General features: G+C 34.3%; 1 protein-coding gene across 1 annotated transcript in view; it reads left to right on the top strand.

Moving 5' to 3' along the window:
• LOC149790401 (uncharacterized) overlaps positions 1-22,489 on the top strand; it is a 263,333-nt gene that overhangs the window by 109,967 nt on the left and 130,877 nt on the right. Inside the window, exons 16-21 of the mRNA XM_089972455.1 lie at positions 517-576; positions 1,169-1,213; positions 5,408-5,452; positions 11,349-11,477; positions 17,296-17,384; positions 19,558-19,644. Coding sequence (XP_089828581.1) covers positions 517-576; positions 1,169-1,213; positions 5,408-5,452; positions 11,349-11,477; positions 17,296-17,384; positions 19,558-19,644 — 455 coding nt within the window. The remainder of the gene's footprint in view (positions 1-516; positions 577-1,168; positions 1,214-5,407; positions 5,453-11,348; positions 11,478-17,295; positions 17,385-19,557; positions 19,645-22,489) is intronic.

The raw sequence follows: 22,489 nt of genomic DNA, 5'->3' as shown, positions 1-22,489 counted from the left end.
ATCGTGTGCTGAAAAATGGCATTAAACCCTACTACAACAACAACAACAACAACAACAAGAAGACTGCATAAGAATCACTCAGCATAGAGATGTGACATTTTATAGGCATGTTTGTATTCCTTTGTAGATTATATAATTTGATTTTCAGACCATTAAAGGGGTTTTTCAAATTTGTTTATACATTTTTTCAAAACATTTTTTACTTTTAACAAAACCTGTTATCATGATTACTTTATTTGAAAGAATAAAGTAGCAATTTCTTTTTTCTTTACACATTTCCTAAGATTTTGGGACTAAAAAAAACTTGGAATGATTGAAACAAAATTAAGAAGTACACAAATTAAATTTATTGTGCAAGGTTCATGCATATGTATGCAACCTTTTTTATTTTTAAATGTTATTATTGCAGTTTTTCAGTTTCTGACTTTATGCTGTCTTTGAGCTTTGTCTTCTAATTGCCATTCAGATGGGAAGCATGCCACATGTGTAAGAAATATATCTTGTATATTTCAACAGGAAAAGCATTAGCTATTGCCAGGATTGTGAACAGATTGAGAAGGGCACCAAAAAAGAAAGGTACATTTATTTTATCACACATATCAATGGACCAAGGAGACTATGGTATCACTGTAAATCCTTCATCATTGTCAGTAATTTGTCTCTATCAACATTTTTTTCTCTCACTACATCAGGGTGTCTTGTTCATATTGACTGATATGATCAAAATCTCCTTTTTTTGTTTAGCAACATCTGTACATTTTAATGAAATCAACTGATGTGGGATAGATGGAGCTTATTACCTGAGGGAGAAGTCAGAATGTAATATTAGTTTGTTGTGAAACTTAATTTGTACCTAGTAAACTTATGTTTAACAAATCTTACATCAATCTGTACTGGAGAGATATCATCTGACTGGCTAAGTCTATGTTTTATTGCCAATCAAAAAGCCATTTATTTGGAAAGAGTGTAATGAAGTTTTTAAAATATAAAACAAAATAATCTAAATGATACTTTTTGTAAAGATTTTTGAATTATTATTATGAATATTAGGTTATATTATGAATTTGTTATAATATAAAATAACTAACCAGTTGGCAAGTTACACTATGTATATAGAAATCTGTCTTCATTTATGCAAACTTTCATCATGTGTACATTTCTGTTTCAGTTGTCAATTTCGAAGAAGAATTTGAAAGGTACACTAGTTCAGAAGGTATGAAAATATGCTTTCATTTGAAAGTATTGCAATTGTATTCATTTTAATGTGGATATTTATGGTTACTCTGTGACTCAGATATTCGAAAATATATTATAACATGTCTCATTTATATGGCAAATATTGTAATCTATCACAGCATGACTCATTCAGATGACAAATTCTGTAATATATTGCAACATGGCTCATTCAGATTGCACATATTGTAATGTATCACAACATGGCTCATTCAGATGGTGCATATATTAATGTATCACAACAGGGCTCATTCAGGTGACAAATACTGTATGTATTACAACATGGCTCATTCAGGTGACAAATACTGTATGTATCACAGCATGGCTCATTCAGATGGTGCATACTGTAATGTATTACAATATGGCTCATTCAGATGGTGCATACTGTATCACATGGCTCATTCAGATGACAAATACTGTATGTATCACAGCATGACTCATTTAGATGACATATAATGTAATGTATCACAACATGGCTCATTCAGATGACAAATACTGTATGTATCACAGTATGGCTCATTCAGATGACAAATAATGTAATGTATCACAATATGGCTCATTCAGATGACAAATACTGTATGTATCACAACATGGCTCATTCAGATGACAGATAATGTAATGTATCACAATATGGCTCATTCAGATGACAAATAATGTAATGTATCACAATATGGCTCATTCAGATGGTGCATACTGTAATGTATCTCAGCATGGGTCACTTAAATGAAGTGTGTCAGAACATGGCTTGATTAGATGGCAGATGTTTTGATATTAGGGGAAAAGTATATTCTAATGAAAAAATATAAAAAGAAAAAACTTGCAAGTAAAGTTGAGTTTTTACATTTGTAAAGGATAGATCATAATTCCAAAACTAGATTTCAGATCCCACATTGTCTTATAATTTGAATTAATTATAATTGATGGTTCCTGGTTTTGCAAAAGTAATATTGTTGTCAGTATTTATATTTGTGGATAGATCACCGTAGAAGGAGGTATCCTATTTCTACATATTCTGTTTTCTACATAGGTCCATCAGATTAGCCTCTGTTAACTACAGTAATGTATTGATGTGTAAATCTTACATTCCAAATCAGACCACACTTTCTTTTTGCCCTCACTGCCTAAGTCCCATGCATCCTTACATCCTTTTATCTGGATGTCCTGAGTAGCTTGCTAGCAAGACTACACAAGAATCGCTAAACAAAGACTGATGAAATTTGATAGGCATATTTGTACACTGCTACCTTACTATAGCATCAGAAGATAACTTAAGTTGAACTCACTTACACTGCATAGACAGGCATGAATCCCATTTTTACTTATAGAAAATGCCAAAAACATAGATTTGTGTTGAACTTCACTAAAATTGCAATCTAAATTGGTAAATTGATATATTGTTTGTTTTATAGTCAAAAAATGGTGGTTAGTGGCCAGAAGTTTGAATTAACATCATGAAATTTTCAGCTTGTAAAAAGAAGCAAACTTTTTGTCAATAAAAAAAGAACAGTACACTATAAATAACAATATATGATAAAAATGTTATCAAATAAAATGTTAGTAATACCTAATGGTGTTAAGAAATAAATACCATTGAAATATGTTTTTTTCAAGTGAAATTTGAATTTTTATTGATTGTAGTCACCATGAATGTGATATGCCATCTTGAATGCAAACATAAAAAGTGTCAGTAGACCATCACAGCAATGGCTTTTTTGTGAGAACCTAATTAAATACCTACTTTTGTGGGTGGGTGGGTACAAAATCAGAATTGCTGATTGCATTGCGAAAGTCAGCTAAAAGTTAATTGCATTTTATTATCATGTTAATTAGACATGTGTCTCAAATCAAGTAATAGGGTTAGAAAAAAAGAAAGTTAAAAAAACAGCTAGCGGTCAAGGTCATCTGTTAAGTCAATGTAATTTAATTTTCTAATTGAACTCTGAGAACACTAAATACCTGAAACATAATGTATTTAACGTTGTCAGATGTGATCAGTGATTGCAAAAGAACCAAATGAAAGGTGTACTAGATGCACAAAAACCTTAGTTTCAAAGATGGGATTTATTATGGAGGTGTGAGTTCCAAAGTTTATAGTGAATTTAAAATTCTCTAATTGGCATTCAGAGTTTTTCTCAAAGATGAGCAGAAATTTTGATATAGCATGCAATGAAATCACATCATCAATATTTTACTAATATAACGAAAGAAAACAAAAATTAGTTTTGATGTTGTTTCTTTAAATGTCATCATTCTTTTGTCAAATAATTTTTTTTGGTTTCTTCTCAATATACACTGGAATGCATTCACATTCATACATGAAAAGCAGTGACTTAATATACACTGTTTTCTCCAGTTCATGTGACATGTGTTGAAACCACTTTGAGTAATGTTTTTAATGATCTTTTAGAGATTGTATATTTTGAAAATAAAGGCAGTTTATACAGAGAGGTGAAGACCTTCATTGGAAAAAAGTTATTTATCAACAGTTATTATAAGTACAATTATTAAATGAGTATTCAACCACTTAATTCTTCCTCCACCCATTTCAAAGATACCTTGGTGACTCAAGCCCTTAGCAATGTTGCGGTCTTTGCTTGGGATCTTATTGTGCACAAATTAAAGAGCAAGAGATGTATTCATATATAGTTGACTTAATTAGATTTTCAGACCATAAAATCAATTCTTTTTGGCTTATTAAAACACATTTTTTAACCTTTTGGAGTTTTAACAAAATATGTTAGCATGATTAAGAAGAAACTAAGTGGCCTGCTGATTCTAGAACACCGCTCATCTCTTCCTGCATCAAAGGGGAAATCAAATCTACATGTCCATGGAGATAGGAGACAATAGATAACACAGTCTTTCCAGGCCAGCAGAGAAGGAAAATGAACTGTCATTTCTATTGGACTCATATGAGTTCAAAGAGGCCTCTTTTGTTTTTGCCACATTCTTCTTGTATATTGCATCTTCGTTGCATGTCAGTCAGGTACCTTCTTCCCCCAGATCTGTGTCTCAAGCTTTCTTGGTTTTCACAGTTAGATCCTTTTGACCTTTGAACGTTGTGGCCCCTAGTTAATGGATGCATTCACCTACTTGGCCGCTCAAGCCTAATGGCATGGATTTAGGAATGGCCCAAGAAGAAATTTCAGTGGGGATTGTGGTCTACATTCCATTCAAGGTGTTCAGGTTGCGGAAATTAGGACTTGAATCTTAGTTATCAGAACTTTATACACTGATTTTTCTTTGTGGCCTCTTTAAGATTTTATAGGAAAGTCTCAGGCAGCATCTGCCTTGCAGAGACTACTGGACACTGTTGGCAAGATAGTCACTCACTCACTTTTGTTGTTGATGGCACTATTGATGTAGCTACTCCATCTCTGTAGGGATGTTGCCTTGGATTCTTCATTATTCTTGCTGAATATCAGTAATGATCTTTAAAGGGCTGTTTCACTGGATGGAGAATCCTTACTTAGTGGTTTAGTCTCGACAGTGGCATACCAAGATCTTTGGGATCAACAACATCAGTTGGTGGCCACAGATTTTGACCAGGCTAAATTGACTAAGAAGCATCCCCAACCTGCGAGGGTTATGGGTACCTCTTCTAAACTCATTACGCAGGTATCCCAGCTATACCTCCTTGTCCATCATTCATTAAACAAGATGGCCATAAGAGTAAGGACAGGAAGCAGGAGGCCTATAGATTCCCCCACAGGAAGTCCCCTTCTTCCTTACTTACCAGTAAGTACCAGATTAGACTATTTTTTTAGAGCTTGGTGAGAACTACCATGATAAACAAGTCTGCTCTACAAAAACATGGGTACTGGCTTTGTTTCTGGGGTTCTGTACCCCTGTCAAGGACCCTCATTAGTTTTCACTAGCCTAATCTGGATTCCTAAGGGAAGAAGTAGGTAAAGAAGGTATGTGTGCAGTAGATTTGCTGATGAACAGTTAACATCCTTTCCAGGATTCTGTTTTTTTTATCTTCCTGGTTTTATAAACATGACAGTTTTGGCTCATCATTAATCTTTCCCTATTAAATTTTAAGTAAAATTTTGAATTGCTATCTAGCTTTGAGTGGAATTGGTAAACACTATCTAATATGCAAGAAAGAAAATTATAATGAAACATGTCTTCTATTATGCAAACTTCACTTGTATGTTCGTTTTTGTTTCAGTTCTCTGTTCTGAAGAGGATGATGAAGAGAACTGTAGTTTAGAAGGTATGTGAATATGCCTTAGTTGGAAAGTTTTGGAATTATGTTCATTTAATTCTTCAGTTTTCCTCTTGTGGGAATGTACTCCAAATTAGCACCATATAGATGTTGTGCTGATGTGCTATTAAATGCCTATAAATATATATATATATATATATATATATATATAATTCTAATCATAACTTGGTTACTCTGTAACTTAGCATTATAAAATGTATAACAGGATGGATCAATAAGCCTTATTAAAGTGTATAACAGGATGGATCACTAAACTTTATTAAAGTGAATGACAAAATATATCACTTAGCCTTACAATAGTGTATAACAGGATGGATCACTAAACTTTATTAAATAGTGAATGACAAGATGGATCACTTAGCCTTACCATAGTGAATGACAAGATGGATCACTTAGCCTTACCATAGTGAATGACAAGATGGATCACTTAGCCTTACCATAGTGAATGACAAGATGGATCACTTAGCCTTACAATAGTGAATGGCAAGATGGATCACTTAGCCTTACAGTAGTGAATGACAAGATGGATCACTTAGCCTTACAATAGTGAATGACAGGATGGATCACTTAGCCTTACAATAGTGTATGACAGGATGGTTCACTAAACCTTACTAAAGTATATGATGAATCATTTAGGTAGTAATTACTGTCAGCTATGACAGCATAACCCTGGATAAGGCAGTATACTCCAGTTACTTCAGCACAGAAATAACTTTCCTGTGTTGGTGTACCATAAAACACCAAACAAAACCATCCTTTGTATGCTTGCAGTGGGGCATATTGATTTTGGTTCTCTGCGTCCAATTTCTTTCTCAAGAAGCTATCAAGAGTGTTCAAAAAACACTCCACATAGTATTATGACTCTTAAATCTTAAAATAACTAATAGAAAAGTGTGAAAAGCAACACATTTTGTAAACTTCAACCAGCAATTTGTTTTCCTTGAATATCAGCTGAAAAATGTAAAAGGAATTTAGAGTATTATGAAATAAATCCCAGATAGTCCTAGAATTTGAATGCAAGTCCTAATGATTAAAGTTTTGAACAAACATTAGTAGTATTCTAAATAAATCCAACCTTGGAAGTGTTGATGTGCCTGAAGTGGCCCATGTCATAGTGATGTGTCAACATTCTTTTGTTGAATCACAATAATACAATCCAAGAATATATCCTTATACTTGAACTGTCACTATAAATCCAAGTCTATGTGTCCAAGAATGTTTTTTTGTGAGCACTTTGTGTTTCCAGAGAAGAATTACTGGAATTAAATAATTTGAATAAATAAATTCCAGCCCAAATGAAATACTGGACACAACAATAATACAACTGATTCTGCTCAAATCTTACAGAATAAATTAATAATTTATAGAAAAACAAGATTATATAGTCCTCTGCTTGACCTCAGGTCACAACGTTTTTTTAAGAAACTATTACCAAGTTGAAAATTTCATTCTGGAAGGTTCCAAATGTTTACAAGACGAAATCTTATAATTAGAAGTCTGTTACTAAATTAAAGGACATGGTAAACACCATGTCCCTGACTTTGACCAAGATAAATATGTTTCCTTCTATTAATAATGATCCTAATATTAAACCTATACTCGGAGAGAAAATGTTAGCTATGCATTAGTTGTTTACAGAATTTGAAAAAAGAAATCAGTGATTTTGGTCAGGTACACAGTGATCTTGATTTTGGACAATTTTTCATAACCCACTACATATAATGCAATGAAAAATATTTAAAACAGCTAGCAAGCAAGCAATGCAAATTAAATATACATAACATTAGATGATTGAAATTTGGTAGGCTTATTTGTAATCATATGTACATTACCTGGTTTGATTTTCAGACCATTCACCAAAGTTTGAACTTTTTGTACACTTTTGGAATTTTTAAGCAAAACCCTTTTTGGTATGTTTAAGTGCAAAGGCGTCCTAAGTGAAATTGGAATGCATACTTGTGTTTCTATGTGTATGACCTGGTTAGATTTTTCAGACCATTACAGAAATTTTTGATTTCTTTTATGTGTTTTAAAAACCATTTAAGGTTGACAGGTAAATTTAGTCTGTGTAATTTGTATTTGGATATAGAAAACCTATTTAGATTTTCAGGCCATTATAGCCATTTTTAAATTTGCAGATCTTATAGCTTATGTTTATTTGCTACCCAGTATGTCACAAATGAATCTCAAATGCTGATATGTTTGTAACTTTTGCACATGAAAATAAGCCATTCTGTTCCATTAATAATGCAATTTCAGGTTTATTATGTACTTACTTCATGTACTGGAAGCATTTTGATCTACTCCTTTCCATCCATCCTTTCATTTGTCCGATCAAGAATTCTTGGTGGTACAATTATTTTGAAGCACTTGCACATAAAAAAAATATTGTCAGCATGTTTCTTTCTATCTGTATGTACAGGAAGTCATAGTGGCTCAGTGGTAGTTTGATGGACTGAATGGATGCAGGTTCAAATCCAACATCAGATCAGCCCAGTTAAGCTACTATGATATATCCCAGGGCAAGGCACTTTACTCTAGTTGCATCAGTACAAAATAACCTTCATGCGCTGCACTGCCATAAAACAACAAAATACCAAACCAGACTGAACTGTTGAGATGTAGATGACCTCATTAAATTTAGATTTTGACTGCTTGAATGATTTGTATGTTTCCTCAGCCACTGCACCCTCCGCACCATAAGATGTGTGTCATAATGATAATCAATCAATTCACTTGTTCCCTATTTTATTTTCCACAATAGCTCCACTGTTGCTGAACTTTGCAAATAGCTTGAATTTAGGTCAAGGAAGCAACGTTACATTTTTTGAAGTTTAAATGGTGAGACTCATGGGAAATGGACTGAAAAATTCAAGCTGTATCTGCTTAATAACTTGACTTGTATACCAGATTCCTTGACCAGATTTTTTTATTTGGTTGCAGTTGACACTTATTGATTCAGGGGTCAAAAGGTCCATTGTCAAGGTAACTATGACACTATGAAAAACAATGCATTCTGCAATAAGAGACTGAAAGAAAGATAAAGAATTTTCACAAAAGTGCTCATGTTAGTACCACATTCATTGACTAAGCTTTATATTGATTTAGATTTTAAAGGTCAAATGTCAAGGTCATGTTAATGCCAGGAAGGAAAATGGTTTTTCAGAGAATAAATAATTAGCTTGCATCTCTTATAATTCCATAATCAATTCATGTCATGTTTGTAATATAATCACACACAGACCTTATGGATTTTACTACTGCTATACCAGGATCAAGTCTGGGAGAAGCCATAATATTAATATCTATGATAGTATTTGGTTAATGTTTCAGATTCCATCTATTATGTTACAGTGTTTTTGTATAATTTTCTACAACAACTGAATATTACCGTATCTAACAATTCTTCTTCTCCCTATACTTCTTTCTTTCCCAGGGTTACAACCCATGATGGGGCTTTGTGGTAAAGTATTATGCTTCAAATATTCCCCCCCCCCACTGCTCCAAATGTACTCAATTAATTTGAAACTTAGAATGTTATATGGTCCCACACTTTCCATTTTCAGCAAACCACTGTTACACCATTGAAGATATATCCCTGGGGCAACAGTGGTATGGTGAAAAAGGGAAGTAGGGGACCATATAATATTCAGAGTATTACATAAACTGAGTAAGTTTCAGATATTTTAAAATTATTTTATTTTCAAGCGTGCCTTGTTGGAAGCATGACATAGCTATTAATTTGGCATGCGTGTTAATCAAACCATTTGTCTGTCTACATCCTAGATTAATTGTTCAATTGTTTTTAATTTTTTATTTATTTAGATCTTTCCTAGCTAAGTAAAAGTCATGCTTACCAAAAAGTGAGAATAACTATTATTATTATTGTTATTATTTATCGCTATTCTTATCCAGTTTGATACATATTTGGAATAAAACATCCTCCCATCCTTAATGATCACTTTGTACCACTCCTGCATTTGGATTATGTCCATGCATGGAGCCATTGGGTGAAAAGGTTCGATGCTGTTTTCGTTATATTTATTGTGTGCATGTGTTTACCTTATTTTAAATAAATAAGAACATTACAATATTACCTGAATACCCAGTATTATCTGAACTACTCATCCAGTCCCTTCAAAAGTTAATCTTTGTTTATATCCTTTTTTGCATCTATTATCCAAAGATTGATTATTTGGTTACACCCCCTCAAATTAATTCAGCTGTCCAAAATCCTTGGATCATATTGAAATTGTGATGAATTATCTGATTGTGAAATCTGTCATGAGCAGCATGCTTGAGATCTTGAATTGTGACAACTGTCGGTCTAAACTGTGAGTAAGGATCAACTGAAAAGCAGGATATGTTTATTGTTTGCTGCTAATCCATTAATTGACTAACCATGTTATTGATTCAAATAATGGCATTAATTTTATGTAAAATTGGTTTGATTATTACAAAACTTTGGAAAATCATATAAACACTTTGAAAGCTGCATTTTACGACATTTGCATTTTTCAAAATTCTGTTGAAAGTTCCTTTGCTTACTACATCTTATCTGAATCACTCAAACCATGGAAACTCAAAGAGGTACAGAGCAGAAGAGGTAGCCAGAATGTATAAAAACAAATACAATGCCACCCTTGAAGTAGAATGAGTTCTAAAAAGCAAAGCCAAAATTGCCAACCATGATGACAATGATAATTTTCCCTACTGTATTTGTCTTGTTTTCTGCTATACCAATTCAGTGGCTTCCTAGATACATAGTAAGGAAACAGGATACAAGAATAACTTGAATGGTACTTTGTTTTATTTTTGTGGACTGATGTACATTTGAACCTTTATGACCTTTGGTTAATTGAACTCTGCTATTATCTGAAGTTTTCCTCGAGTCCTCCAGACTTGGATAATTGAGAATCTACTGTACTTCCCTTTCTTCCTATAGCATTCATGCCATTCCCTGATTAGGGTTATAGGCAGGATTACAATGTTGGTATGTAATTCTAAAAACGGTCTTACATTTAAAAATGCTTTTCCACATCTTGAAAATGTCTAAAAAACAGAAATGAAAAAAATGACCCAAAAAGACTTGAAAAAGTCTTGCATTTTTTCTTATTACAACTGTTTAGTTGGAAACTGGTAACATGGCTGCTCTCTTGTGTTTGGGGGAAAAATGGATTCAAAGCAGTTTTGGAGGTCTTGAAATTTTTACTTTTTGGTATGGAAAAGGTATAGAAAAGGTCTGGAATATTTTCTTTAAATTTGTGGCCGGAACCCTGCATGGTATTATGGGCTTTAGTCCTTTGACATATCAACAACTTTATGACGTATCTTGTGTTTTCTAAAACAGTTCTTGTCTCTGAAAGTTGAGGTGAACAGACCTCTGGATAGGCATGCAGAGTTTGGACAACATATTCATTGCAGCATTGTTCCTTAGTAAAGACAAAAAGACCATTAAAATTTCATCCATTCTGGAATTATTGCACCCCAGAGGTAATTCAAACATGTTACACCAATCATTGCTTTCAATTACTGACCTGATCTTGACATTATAGGAAGAAAACCATATTGGAAATAAAGTAGTTTAGACACTTTCAAATGGCCTGTGTGAGTATAGACTGGTTCCCAGTTCTTACCAATTAAGCTTTATACTAAGTATTTAACTGTCATAGCACATACATGCAGAGAGTCAAATTAAGTTTCCAGCAAACATTTAAAAGGAAATTAAGATGTGAGAGCTCTGTTGATCTCTCACTTTTTATGGGTTTGCAGTCTGTTTCTCTCAGCATAAGCCTCTCTATGTTGTTAGGTGTTCTCAGTCTGTTAATCTGTCTGTTGTAATGTAATCTGTTTGATTCTGTTAATCTGCTGGTCTTTTTCACAGATGAATTGAAACTGCTTGTGAAAAATGTTTCTGTTGACAACGCCCACCTGAGTATACTGTCACATTACAAAATGAGGATCGAGCTGGAAGATAAGCTTTACAAGAGGGAGCCCATCATAGCCCGTGATGGTAAGCAGAGTAAAATTCCTATTTCAGTGGAATAATTGATATTTGTAACCTAAAATTATGCCATTTTGGTTACTTCTATCAGATTCAAATTGTCCGGTCAGATAAAACTTAATTATAGGTGAACTGCAGTTTGGACACTAGTATATCTAGATCACTGAAATGATTGTGATGTCTAATTTTAGTTGTGAATGCATCATGGCTAAGTGTTTGTATCATAAAAGCAGTTGAATATTGACAAATCAGAAATCATGTTGGCTTGGTGCCCTGATTCATCTGAGAAAGTCAAGAATGAATTTGCAGGCTTCTGTGGATGATATCTCTACAAAAACAGAACAGGTGTGACATAAAATGAGGATAATACTTTAGCTAATACATGGTATGGGCTACAGAAATTGCAATCAGGATGTGTAAAGCATCAAGATTAAGTAAATGCCATATGTCTGCATTCTATTCTTGTCACACTTCAGGATATCATGTGGTAAAATACCATGCCTTTGCAGTCTTTTTTTGACACATTTTTTTTATTTCACCTGGCAGAATATCATGCTTTTGCAGTCATTTTTGGACACACTTTTGAATGTCACATTGCAGAATACTATACTTTTGCAGTCATTTGTTGAGACACAGCATGTCACATGGGAGAATAATCATAACTTTGCAGTCATTTCTTGACATGATTTTTTAAAGCTAATATTCTAATTTCACATTACACCACTCCCTTGACAACTAGCGCCCTGATAACTCACAAACCCGCTTATAACGCGGTGTCAGGCATGGATCCCATTTTTTAAACCCGAAAATACCCCAAAAATGTATCCCTATTTGTTGAACTTGAAGAAAATTGTGATCAAAATTGGTAACAGAAACTTTGAAATATCGCTCGTTTTATCTTTGAAAACGGTAGATAGGACTTGGGAATTTTAGTCAACACTATGAAATATCAAATTTAAAAATAGCTCATACAATCCTTTACATTTTCTTTCCAAACGACATTCCTAGTACACCGCAATTAACGATATGTAAGGAAATTTTGAACAATGAAAATGTCACTTATGCCAAGTGGAGGCAGTACTTTAATAAATAAATACAAATTAAATAATTTTTTTATCAATTGAAATTTGTGTTTTAGTTCCATCTTTTAGTTCCTTTGACATGTAATCATCATAAATGCAATGTGTCCTCTTGTAATTAAACATAAAATGCGTCAATCTACTGTAACAGCTATGTCCGCGAACATTTCTCTGAGAACCTAATTAAGTGCTGACCGGGTTTTGATAACTGACTTGCGGAGGTATTCGTTGTATTGTTGCACTGAATTAAAAGTTGGCCTCCTTTGTATTATCACATTAATTATGTCTTTTGAATAAAAAAAGGAGGTGGAATAAAAGAAGAGTTAAAAGGCACAAAAATCGGACTGACTTAAAATCTAACGGCCTTAGTCGTATGTCAGGTGAACTCACTTCGTTTGATCAATTGAACACTGTAATAAACGTTATTGTGTATGTAACTGAAACTACCTTAAATTAACTGACTATTTCATAACTGTGATCAAAGATAACAAGGCAACCAAGCGAAATGAATACTTCATAAAATAAAGAGCTTGATTTCACAGATATGGACAATTGTGGGCAAGTGAGTTTCAGAGAATTCTTGAACTGGCATTTAGAAATATCCTCAGGGATGATAAGAAATTTCATTATTACTTCCACTGAAATCACGACATTAACATTGTACTAACTGAACAAAAAAACTTGAGTATCGACATAGACATGTCACGAAATAAATGTCACGTGTTTGTGAAAAAAAGGAATCTTGTTTGGTGGTGTATCAACAGTTAGTCTGGTTCCCAAATTATGGACTACCGATTTGGCAAGATACTATTAAACACCACTACGGGAACCAGACTCATCAAGAAAACAAAAAGCAGTGACATAATCCACAGATTTTTCGCGTACACGTGATGGTTGTTCAAACCGGTTGGAACGATCTTTCATATGTTGGATATTTTTTTAAAAAAATGTTATTTAAACAGAATAATGAAAAACTTCATTAGAAAAAACGCATTATTAAAAATTATTATCAATGTGATTGTAAAATGAGGATTCAGTCATTAAACAGTCCAGTTCCCTAACGCTGCTTCCCCCACCCCCACCCCCGGTTTTCTCGATGTCAAAGCGATTTTTAAAAAAAAATTGGAGGTCCCTCGGTAACTCGCGCCTCGCTTATAGTGCGGTCTATGTTTGTGGACCCCGTTGTGCGCGAGTTATCAAGGGAGAGGTGTAGTAGGGTTTGGCCTCTGATGGTAAGAAAAGAAGTTAGATTGGACCAAATTTATTACACTGTTCATGTGAGCTAGAAAAGTTGCCTGCATTTAAGCAAGGTCATCATATACCGAGTTATGTTCCAATAAGGCCGTTATCATAATGTTCAATGCATAAAAACAGTAATTATTCATTTAAAACAACACTTACTAACAAGAAATAAAATCAAGTGAAACAAGTATATTACAATATTAGCAAAATATTTATCCAATTTAATTGGATCCAAGAAAATACCTGCATCATAGGAGGAAGTGGTAGACTGAAGGGCAATAGTGAGGGACCACTGTACATTCAGTACTCAACCCCAAAATCACATAGTATGGAGTACAGAGATAACAGTACTTTATCCTAGCTTAAGAAGTAGAAAAGGGACAAGGTAGATATTGTAGAACAGGCAAGACTACATGACACTTGCTCAATATCTCAAAGTTTAACATCATTATATCAACATTTTTGCTGAATCTACATTGTGATAAGGCCACTAATTCATCACTGTTTTCCTTGAAACCTGAACTTCATTAAGACAAATTTAGGTGGAGTGATCTTTTTTGGTATGACTTTTCGAGGGCAAGAAAAGATGGGTTATGTACATTAACACAGTGGGAAACATGGGTTGCAGACCTTTTGAGCACAATGAAAACTGTGCTATGTTCTGAATTTTTGTCTTGCTTGTGGAGCAAACAAGAGAATAGGGATCATTTTATAGGCATCAGTGATTTTGCATTTAGCTCATTTTTTATATATTGATGCATGTACAATGATGAAACTTGATGGGTGTATTCATCTTGAAAGGTGCTTGATACCATAAATTAAAATATGCCACATTGACCTAATTTGTATGCTCCAGTGATTACATCAGGTTGTTTAATTGAACTAAGTTCTTAAACACTTTTATTTGTTCTTTATTATATTAAGAATATTAATCTCTTCAGTGACCTAATTTTCTTGCTCTGTTTAAATTGACTGTGCAGTTTTTTTATTATTATGCCATAGTGGAGCCGGTGGGACATGATACTCTGCAGAATTCTTATTTTAAAAAGGGGAATAAATACATCATTGTATTATGCTACCAAGTATTTTTCCTGCCTGGTTATTGTTTTTATTGTCTCTGAGAAGAAACATTTTCTCACTGGTTGTTGTTTTCATGGTCTCTGACAAGAAGTATATCCTCACTAGTTATTGTTTTCACTGTCACTGAAAAGAAATAACTAGGTGGCTTGTATGTAGGAATCACCAATTGTACAGATATAATTTTGTGTAAATTATAGAATTCCAATAGATCAAGTAGATTATTTCTATGCAAAATATTTAAACCAAAATCGTAAATGTTCTTATTAACTGATCTGAAGGTAAAATTTGCATGTATCACCAAATAAGGAAAAAGTAGAATGTGGATGTGAACCACTGTCACCAACAAAACTTCCCAAATACCATATTTACCATATATATTGGGATACTGTATTTGTTGGGACACCATAAATTAATTTTGAAAGTAAATTTCATTGTACATTGCTCTGGGACATTTTGTTTTTTTTCGAGCTGTAAGTAGTGGAACACCTTTTAAATCATTCAAAACTTACATGTCGGAAAATGCACTCCAACTCAAATTTCATCATCTTGTCAACACAACCCTGCTTCTGCACATGTACGATCCATTCTTCGGTGCATCAATATTTTTTAGCTTTCTTATGCCGTAAAAAATTATTGTTACAAGCATCACATCTCCTGAAGCAGAAATTGCAAAGACTAAAGTTTAAAATTAAAATCCAATCATGCTAATTCTCACACTTTTAACCCCCATCTTATTGTCAGTCCATCCAGTAATAAGATCCAAGTACACTAGAGTTTCATCCATGTTAATGATCATATTGTCATCAAAATCATTTTCTTCTCTTCTGGTCTTCACATATTAACCACTTGATTTTATTTTCTCCAAATCTTCTGGGCAATGCTGGGTCATCGATGTCCATGCACGAAGCACTATATTGTATCACTTTAAAAATTGTTCCATTGTTTCAATTTATTTTCATAATTCCCATGAATAATGGTGAAATGGAACCAAAGGTAGTTTCAATTTCTTGGTCGACTTTGTATATTCAACAAAAAAAAACACACACAAAAATGGGCACATTTAAAAGAATCCAAATTTGGCTTCCAAGGTTGGCTTCCAAAGTCGACTTGTTTGTAATAAAATAACCTTTGTATTGATATCTTTTTTAAAAAAATAAACATCGGGTTAAAAGTATCCAAAGTTGGCTTCCGTGGTTGGCTTTCTTTGTAATAAAAATAACACCACCCTGGCTTCTGTTTGCTTGGCACAGGTAAATAGTATACACAGTAATAACTTACTTTAATAATAATTTTTTTAACTCATGCAAGTGAAAAGATTCTCATTTGCACTTAAGTGAATGTATTTTCAAATAATGATTTTTATTTGTGAGATGCTGTCATATATTTGACCTGGATATAATTCAGTCTTGGTTATTTTGCACCTAACACCATGTCATGAGTTTGAGTACAACCAAACAGGATTTGTTTCTCCATGTTCATGTCAATGAACAATGTGTAATGTGTTATCAGACATGAGCAATACATTCTACAGTATGGATACATATGCTTCATATACAGAGTTCATGGATATATTTTATTCTTTAATGCTCATGATGAGAAAAAATAAATAGCAAAACAAGGTTATTTTCTTTCATATTATTTTCAAATAATCATTTTGTTCATCTATTTTATTGCAACATGTAGTGTATGTGGGGGGCACAAGTTCAACACAAATTTATATTGTTTTGACCTAGGCGGAAAGAAAGTTTCACCATAAGTTCTGGGACAGGAAAAAAACATTAATTATTTTATTGTGTCCCAATATATATATATATATATATATATATATATATATATATATATATATATATATATATATATATATATACAGTAAATATGGTAGTTTACTGTATTTATACATTTATAACGTGCACCCTAATGCAAACATCATAAACCCAGATCTCCTGTTGTACTGTCCACACTTGCTTATAAGCCAACCAGCTGTGAACTGCACAGCTTTAGATCTGATATTGGATAATGTGCAGAAGACATGGGTCTTTGCAGTTTGTTGGAGGGGCCAAGTGTTCTAAAGCGCTAACTGTTACAGATCACTGCCATCTCGTATCTGTCTGTGTGGGTTTGAGTCTTGGGCTCAGCCAATGTTATTACGTGAGAAAGCATGCCAGTAGTTTCTTGTGGGTTGGTGGTTCTTTCCAGTGTTTTCCTGGGTTCTTGCTCCGCTATTTATACTTGCTGCCATGTATAGCCTATCATGTGCTGCAAAATGGCGCTAAACCTTATAACAACAACAACAACAGCAGTTTGCTAAAAGTAACCTGTAGAACAGTAGATCTGAGTCTAGTTTGTTTGCAATTGGACAAGTGAGTATATATGGCATTAGAACAGTGATTACATACCTGCAACTTATTTCTGTCTTCTTCTGATAGGGTATATTCCAAACTCTGTCATCAGGAAGAAATTTAAACCACCCACACACCCTACATCATCACCAAAGGAGCAGTGGACCCTAAAACCAGTAAGTATTGCATATTTTTTGTGTATGAAATTGGAACACCTTGATGATTTTTAATTGAAAATCCACATGAAAATACTTTGAAGGTGTTATGCAGCAGAAGAATTGGGAAAATGACAGAGATCTCATTCACAGACTTTGGTACTCAGAATTAAATAATAAAGTACTAAAAGCATGTTGGTAACTTAATGAAATTATTGATACAAGTTAAGCATAGGAGTTTTTTTTGTTACTAATCTACATGTTCAGAACAGAACTAAAAAATGTTTCAGCCACAAAGAAATCATTTGAGTTGATGAGTGGTTTTCCTGAAAGCTCATGATGTTCTATAATAAACAAGTTACAGTATCTGTCATGGTAACATCTGTAATAATTCCAAGGTGTTTTTCTGTTATTAATGGAATGGTCCAGGCATGTTCCAGTTAGCTGTATTTGTAGTCAGGTACATGAACACAATCACAGACTCAGTTTTGTACTGCCTGCAAAGCATTAGAAAGACGCGTGTCACATTTCTAATAGGATTATTCTAATTATAATTGTTTTTATAGGTTTCCAAATTAAGTTTTAGTTCACTTACTTGTTAGATTGCAAGTGAGCTTATGTTATAGCGCTGCATCCATTGTGTGTCTACTAACATTCATTTTTCTCAGTTTATTTTTAAAACTTAAATCAGTTTAGATCAAAGTTGTCAATAATCATTCTTGCTTTGTTGGTTTTTGTCGTTGTTGTTGTTCAGTCTTAAGGGTTGTATAAATATTGTTGGTCACCTATCAAATATAGCCACCTCACTGAAAATAAAAGAAAAATAAACTTTGGGCAACTTTTTCTCAGAAAGCCAATCAGAACAAATTTGACAGCATCCTTTTAAGTTCATAGAAATGAGATGCCAATCTGTTATTAAATACAACTATTTTTACAGAAAATAGAACCTTTCATCACCTTGTTAGCAAATACTGTTTAACATAATCTAGTCAAATTTGAGTTTCTGAGTATTCTGGCAGCAAGACTTTTTGAAGTTTGAAATGGGATATTGGTCAGCTATCAGGCATGGCCACAGTTGCTAAAATTGGCAAAGTATTATCTGAACACCTTGAAGTACACCAGTCTAGAAATTTATGTACTAGCAAAAATGTTGTTAATCACTAAACCATGAAAATTGCTACCCACAAGATACAGTAGTCCTTAACTAAGCTCATGTAGCAAAGATTAGACCCAAAGAATGACTCCAAAATATTAGTGTTGTAACTTAATAAATGTGTGATTATATAGATTGTTGTTCTCATGCTTACCAAAAGGTTTTTATGTAAGAGCCCCGAGTGACCAAATGGTATAAAGTGCCCACCATTATAGATAACTGCCATCTCACCTAAGTCCGCATGGGTTTGAGTCTTGGGCTTGGCTAATGTATGTACGTGAGAAAGCTTGCCATTAGCTTCTCGTTTGTTGTTGGTTCTTACTGGGGTTTTCTCTGGTTCTTCCTATGCCAGTTATACTGGCTGCCATGTATAGCCTGTCTTGTGGTGAAAAACTGTTAAATCCCATTATAATATTACCATCCATTTGTTCCTTTTCAATTTCCGCATAATAACTTTAGTTTTAGAACCATGTACCTTCACAAGACTTTGTGGATGACATGCACTTGGGACAAAGCTTATTAATTTGGGATATAAAAGGTAAATAAAAGACCTATGGATCTGTTGTCAATAGTTTAATGGTTAAGGACATTATGGCTCAAAGAAAAATTATGCTTTGCACAATAATTTTGGTTATGGAGTAAGTGTCTTGAGCAAACTTTGTAGATGGCTAGTAGTTAGGGTAAAAATGAAACTGATAACTTTTGAGGTCTAGATGTCAAAGGTCATGATCATGTTGAGTGATAAGAAAATTGAGATTGATATACATAAGAATTTAGTTCAAGACTACTTAATTGTGTCTAGTTATTTTGCAAAAATGGGGGTAAAATCATTGTTTTGGTTTTTAGTAGAGTGGATGGGAATCTTCCTATCTCTTTGATTTCACTTTCACCCTTTGCCTTAAAATATTTATCAAAAGCTGTCTGCATTATGTGGGTAGAGCTGGATAACAGCTAAATGTGTATTATCTGGTTATTCAACAACACATTGGACCTGTTTGCCTATCAGATGTTTGCATTTTGTAAACCATATTGTTTTTTTAGGTTCCCAAGCCAGATCGCAAGCACATGCCAGACTATTGGGAGCCAGAAGAAGATTCAGTTTCTTCAGAAGAAGGCAAATATTTAGAGGTAAACTATTGTTTAGAAACTTCTTTTCAGTCTTCTTGCAAAATATTTCAAATGCAGATTAGGTGACAGTGAAACCTATTTATTCAAATACCTGCATATAATAATAATAATAATAATAATAATAATAATAATGAGCACTTTGTATAGCACCTAATCTTTAGAAGCTCAAAGCGCATTACAGCATTAGACAACACCTATAAAAAACATAATCATATTATTACAAAAACAAAGAACACGAAATTAGAAAAACATTAAAAAATAAAAAACATGCTGAGAATATTTCAGGTAGGAAACATTATTAGGTCTTTAAGTTTGTTTTTGCAGTCAAAATAAGTGAGTTTTGAGAGCCCTCTTGAATGTGATCACTGTGTCTTTGTGTCTAAGTTCAGTGGGCTGCTTCATTCCACATTGCTGGGCCCTGGTATGCAAAAGAACGCTGTCCATATGACTCTTGTTTTCATAGTGGGAATAATGAGTATACGTTTGTCAGACGAGGAACGTAAGTATCTTGCTGGTGTGTACACATGGGTGAGGTCAGATAGGTATGTTGGACTGGAGTCCGACAGTGAAATATAGCACAAAGAACAAATTTTGTGTTTGATTCTGGATCGAATGTATAGCCAATGTAGGGTACAGAGCAGTGTGAGGTGTGCTCTGATCGTGGTACTCTTAAGTATGATCCAAGCAGCTGTGTTTTGAACTTTTTGAAGTTTCTGGAGTAGATATTGAGATGAACCAGACAGAATTGAGTTACAATAGTCCAGTCTTGAAAGTACTAATGAACACACAAGTGTTTTAGTGGCATCAACTGAAAGATATTTGCGAATTGAGGTGATGTATCTCAGCTCAAGATATGCAGCCTTGCATATGTTCATGATATGTTGGTGCAATGTGAGAGTACGGTCCAGAGTAACACCTAGGTTTCGTACTGATTGTGTGAATTTAATGTTGGCGTTGCTGATATTTATTGTTTGAGGTAAAAGATGTGAATGAGAAAGTCTTTGTGTTGTGATCAGAATGGCCTCAGTTTTATCATCATTCATCTGCAGCTTTTTTCAAGTCATCCATGATTTCACATCAGAAATGCACCTCTCTACACCTTGGATGGTAGCATCAACTTCAGTTGGGTGCCTAGATTTGTATATTTGGGTGTCATCAACGTACAATTGGTGAGACACTGGATGATGATCTACGACACTTGAGTGCGACTGAGTGTACAGAATGAAGAGAACAGGTCCAAGAACAGACCCCTGTGGAACACCACAACATACATCAACTGGGCTGGAGTGTATTTCATTTGCAGATATAATTTGTGTCCTGTTGACCAAGTAGGACTTGAACCACAGTAAGGCTGTATCATGAATGCCAAATACATGCTGGAGATGGTGAAGTAATATATCATGGTCTATTGTGTCAAATGCTGCAGACAAATCAAGAAGGGTGAGGACTGTAATCTTTCCGCTATCCAACTCAGAGAGAATGTCATTAACTACTTTTAGAATTGTTTCAGTACTGTTTCAAGGGTGATATGCAGATTGTACATTGCTAAAAAGACTATTTGAATTTAGATGAGATACAAGCTGGGATAGAACAACCTTTTCTAAGATTTTTTAAATGACTGGGAGATTAGAAACCAGGCGGTAGTTCTTTAAATCGTTATGGTCTAGTATTGGTTTCTTCAGCAGAGGCTTTACAATGGCAGTTTTGAAAATTGATGGGAATTCCCCTGATGGGAGAGAGGTATTAATAACATCAGTTAGTGAAGGCAATACTGGATCTAAGCACTCAAGCAGCAGTGATGTTGGAATTGGATCAAGTTCACATGACTTTGGTGCTTTGATTGTACATACGAAATCCATAGAGACAGGTTCAAATGCTGCTAATGGTTGCCGCTCAAATTCTGTATCCCAACTGTATGGTGACTACGAGTCAATTGAAATTGTGGTGTCAAGCTTATCTCTTATGGTTCGTACTTTTTCACGGAAGAAATTTGCAAACATGTCCGGAAGGTCGACTGGAGAGAAGGTAGTTGGAACTGGTGTTGATTTGTTCCTTGACATTAGCTTGTTAGTGATCTTGAAGAGCTCTTTGCAGCTGGAACTTCCCATGATCTTAGTAGTGTAGTGGGCTGATTTTGCTGCATGGACTCTATTTGTGACATTCTTCTTAGCGACTTCATAGATTTGCTTATGAATAGTGAGTCTGTTGCAAAGCCAGAGCCTCTCAGCTTTATGGTGGTCTCTTTTAGCAGTGCAAAGCTGGTCCCTAACACTGCTATACCATGGAGAACACTTTTGAATTGATACTTGGCACTTGGTAGCTGGGGCATGTTTGTCAAGTAATGAACACAGTTATCGAGTTGTTCTGCGTTAGGAGGTAAGAAAGTTGTGAGGTTAGCTTGGATTTCATGCATTAGTTTGGTTCTATTTATAAAACAGAGGTTTCTCTTAGTAGCAGATGAAGGTGGAGGGTTAGGGACTGATACGTCAAGATGGCATATAATGCAGAGGTGATCTGATGCAAGGTCATGGGATACCAGGGAGGACCATAGAATGTCATCGTCAGGTCTATGAAGAATCCAGTCTAAAATGTGACCATGTTTATGGGTGGGTTGGTTAACTGACTGTTTGAGGTTGAAAACATTAATGGAATCTATGAGTTTTGATGTATTTGAGTTTCCGGGACAGTCAAAGTGAAAGTTGAAATCTCCAAGAATAATCAGGTTGCCACCTATGAAATTTCCATAGTCCAGGAGATTCAGAAACTGCTCCAAAAAGAGAGAGTCAACCAGCTTGTTTTTTTCTACTAGGAGGAGGGCGGTATAGGCAGAAAAAATGGACTGACC

This window comes from Sinohyriopsis cumingii, chromosome 10, assembly GCF_028554795.1.
Source record: "Sinohyriopsis cumingii isolate HCF-2022 chromosome 10, ASM2855479v2, whole genome shotgun sequence".
Lineage (NCBI taxonomy): Eukaryota > Metazoa > Mollusca > Bivalvia > Unionida > Unionidae > Sinohyriopsis > Sinohyriopsis cumingii.
Note: the sequence above shows the minus strand (reverse complement) of the source record. Positions and strands in the feature narration are given on the sequence as shown.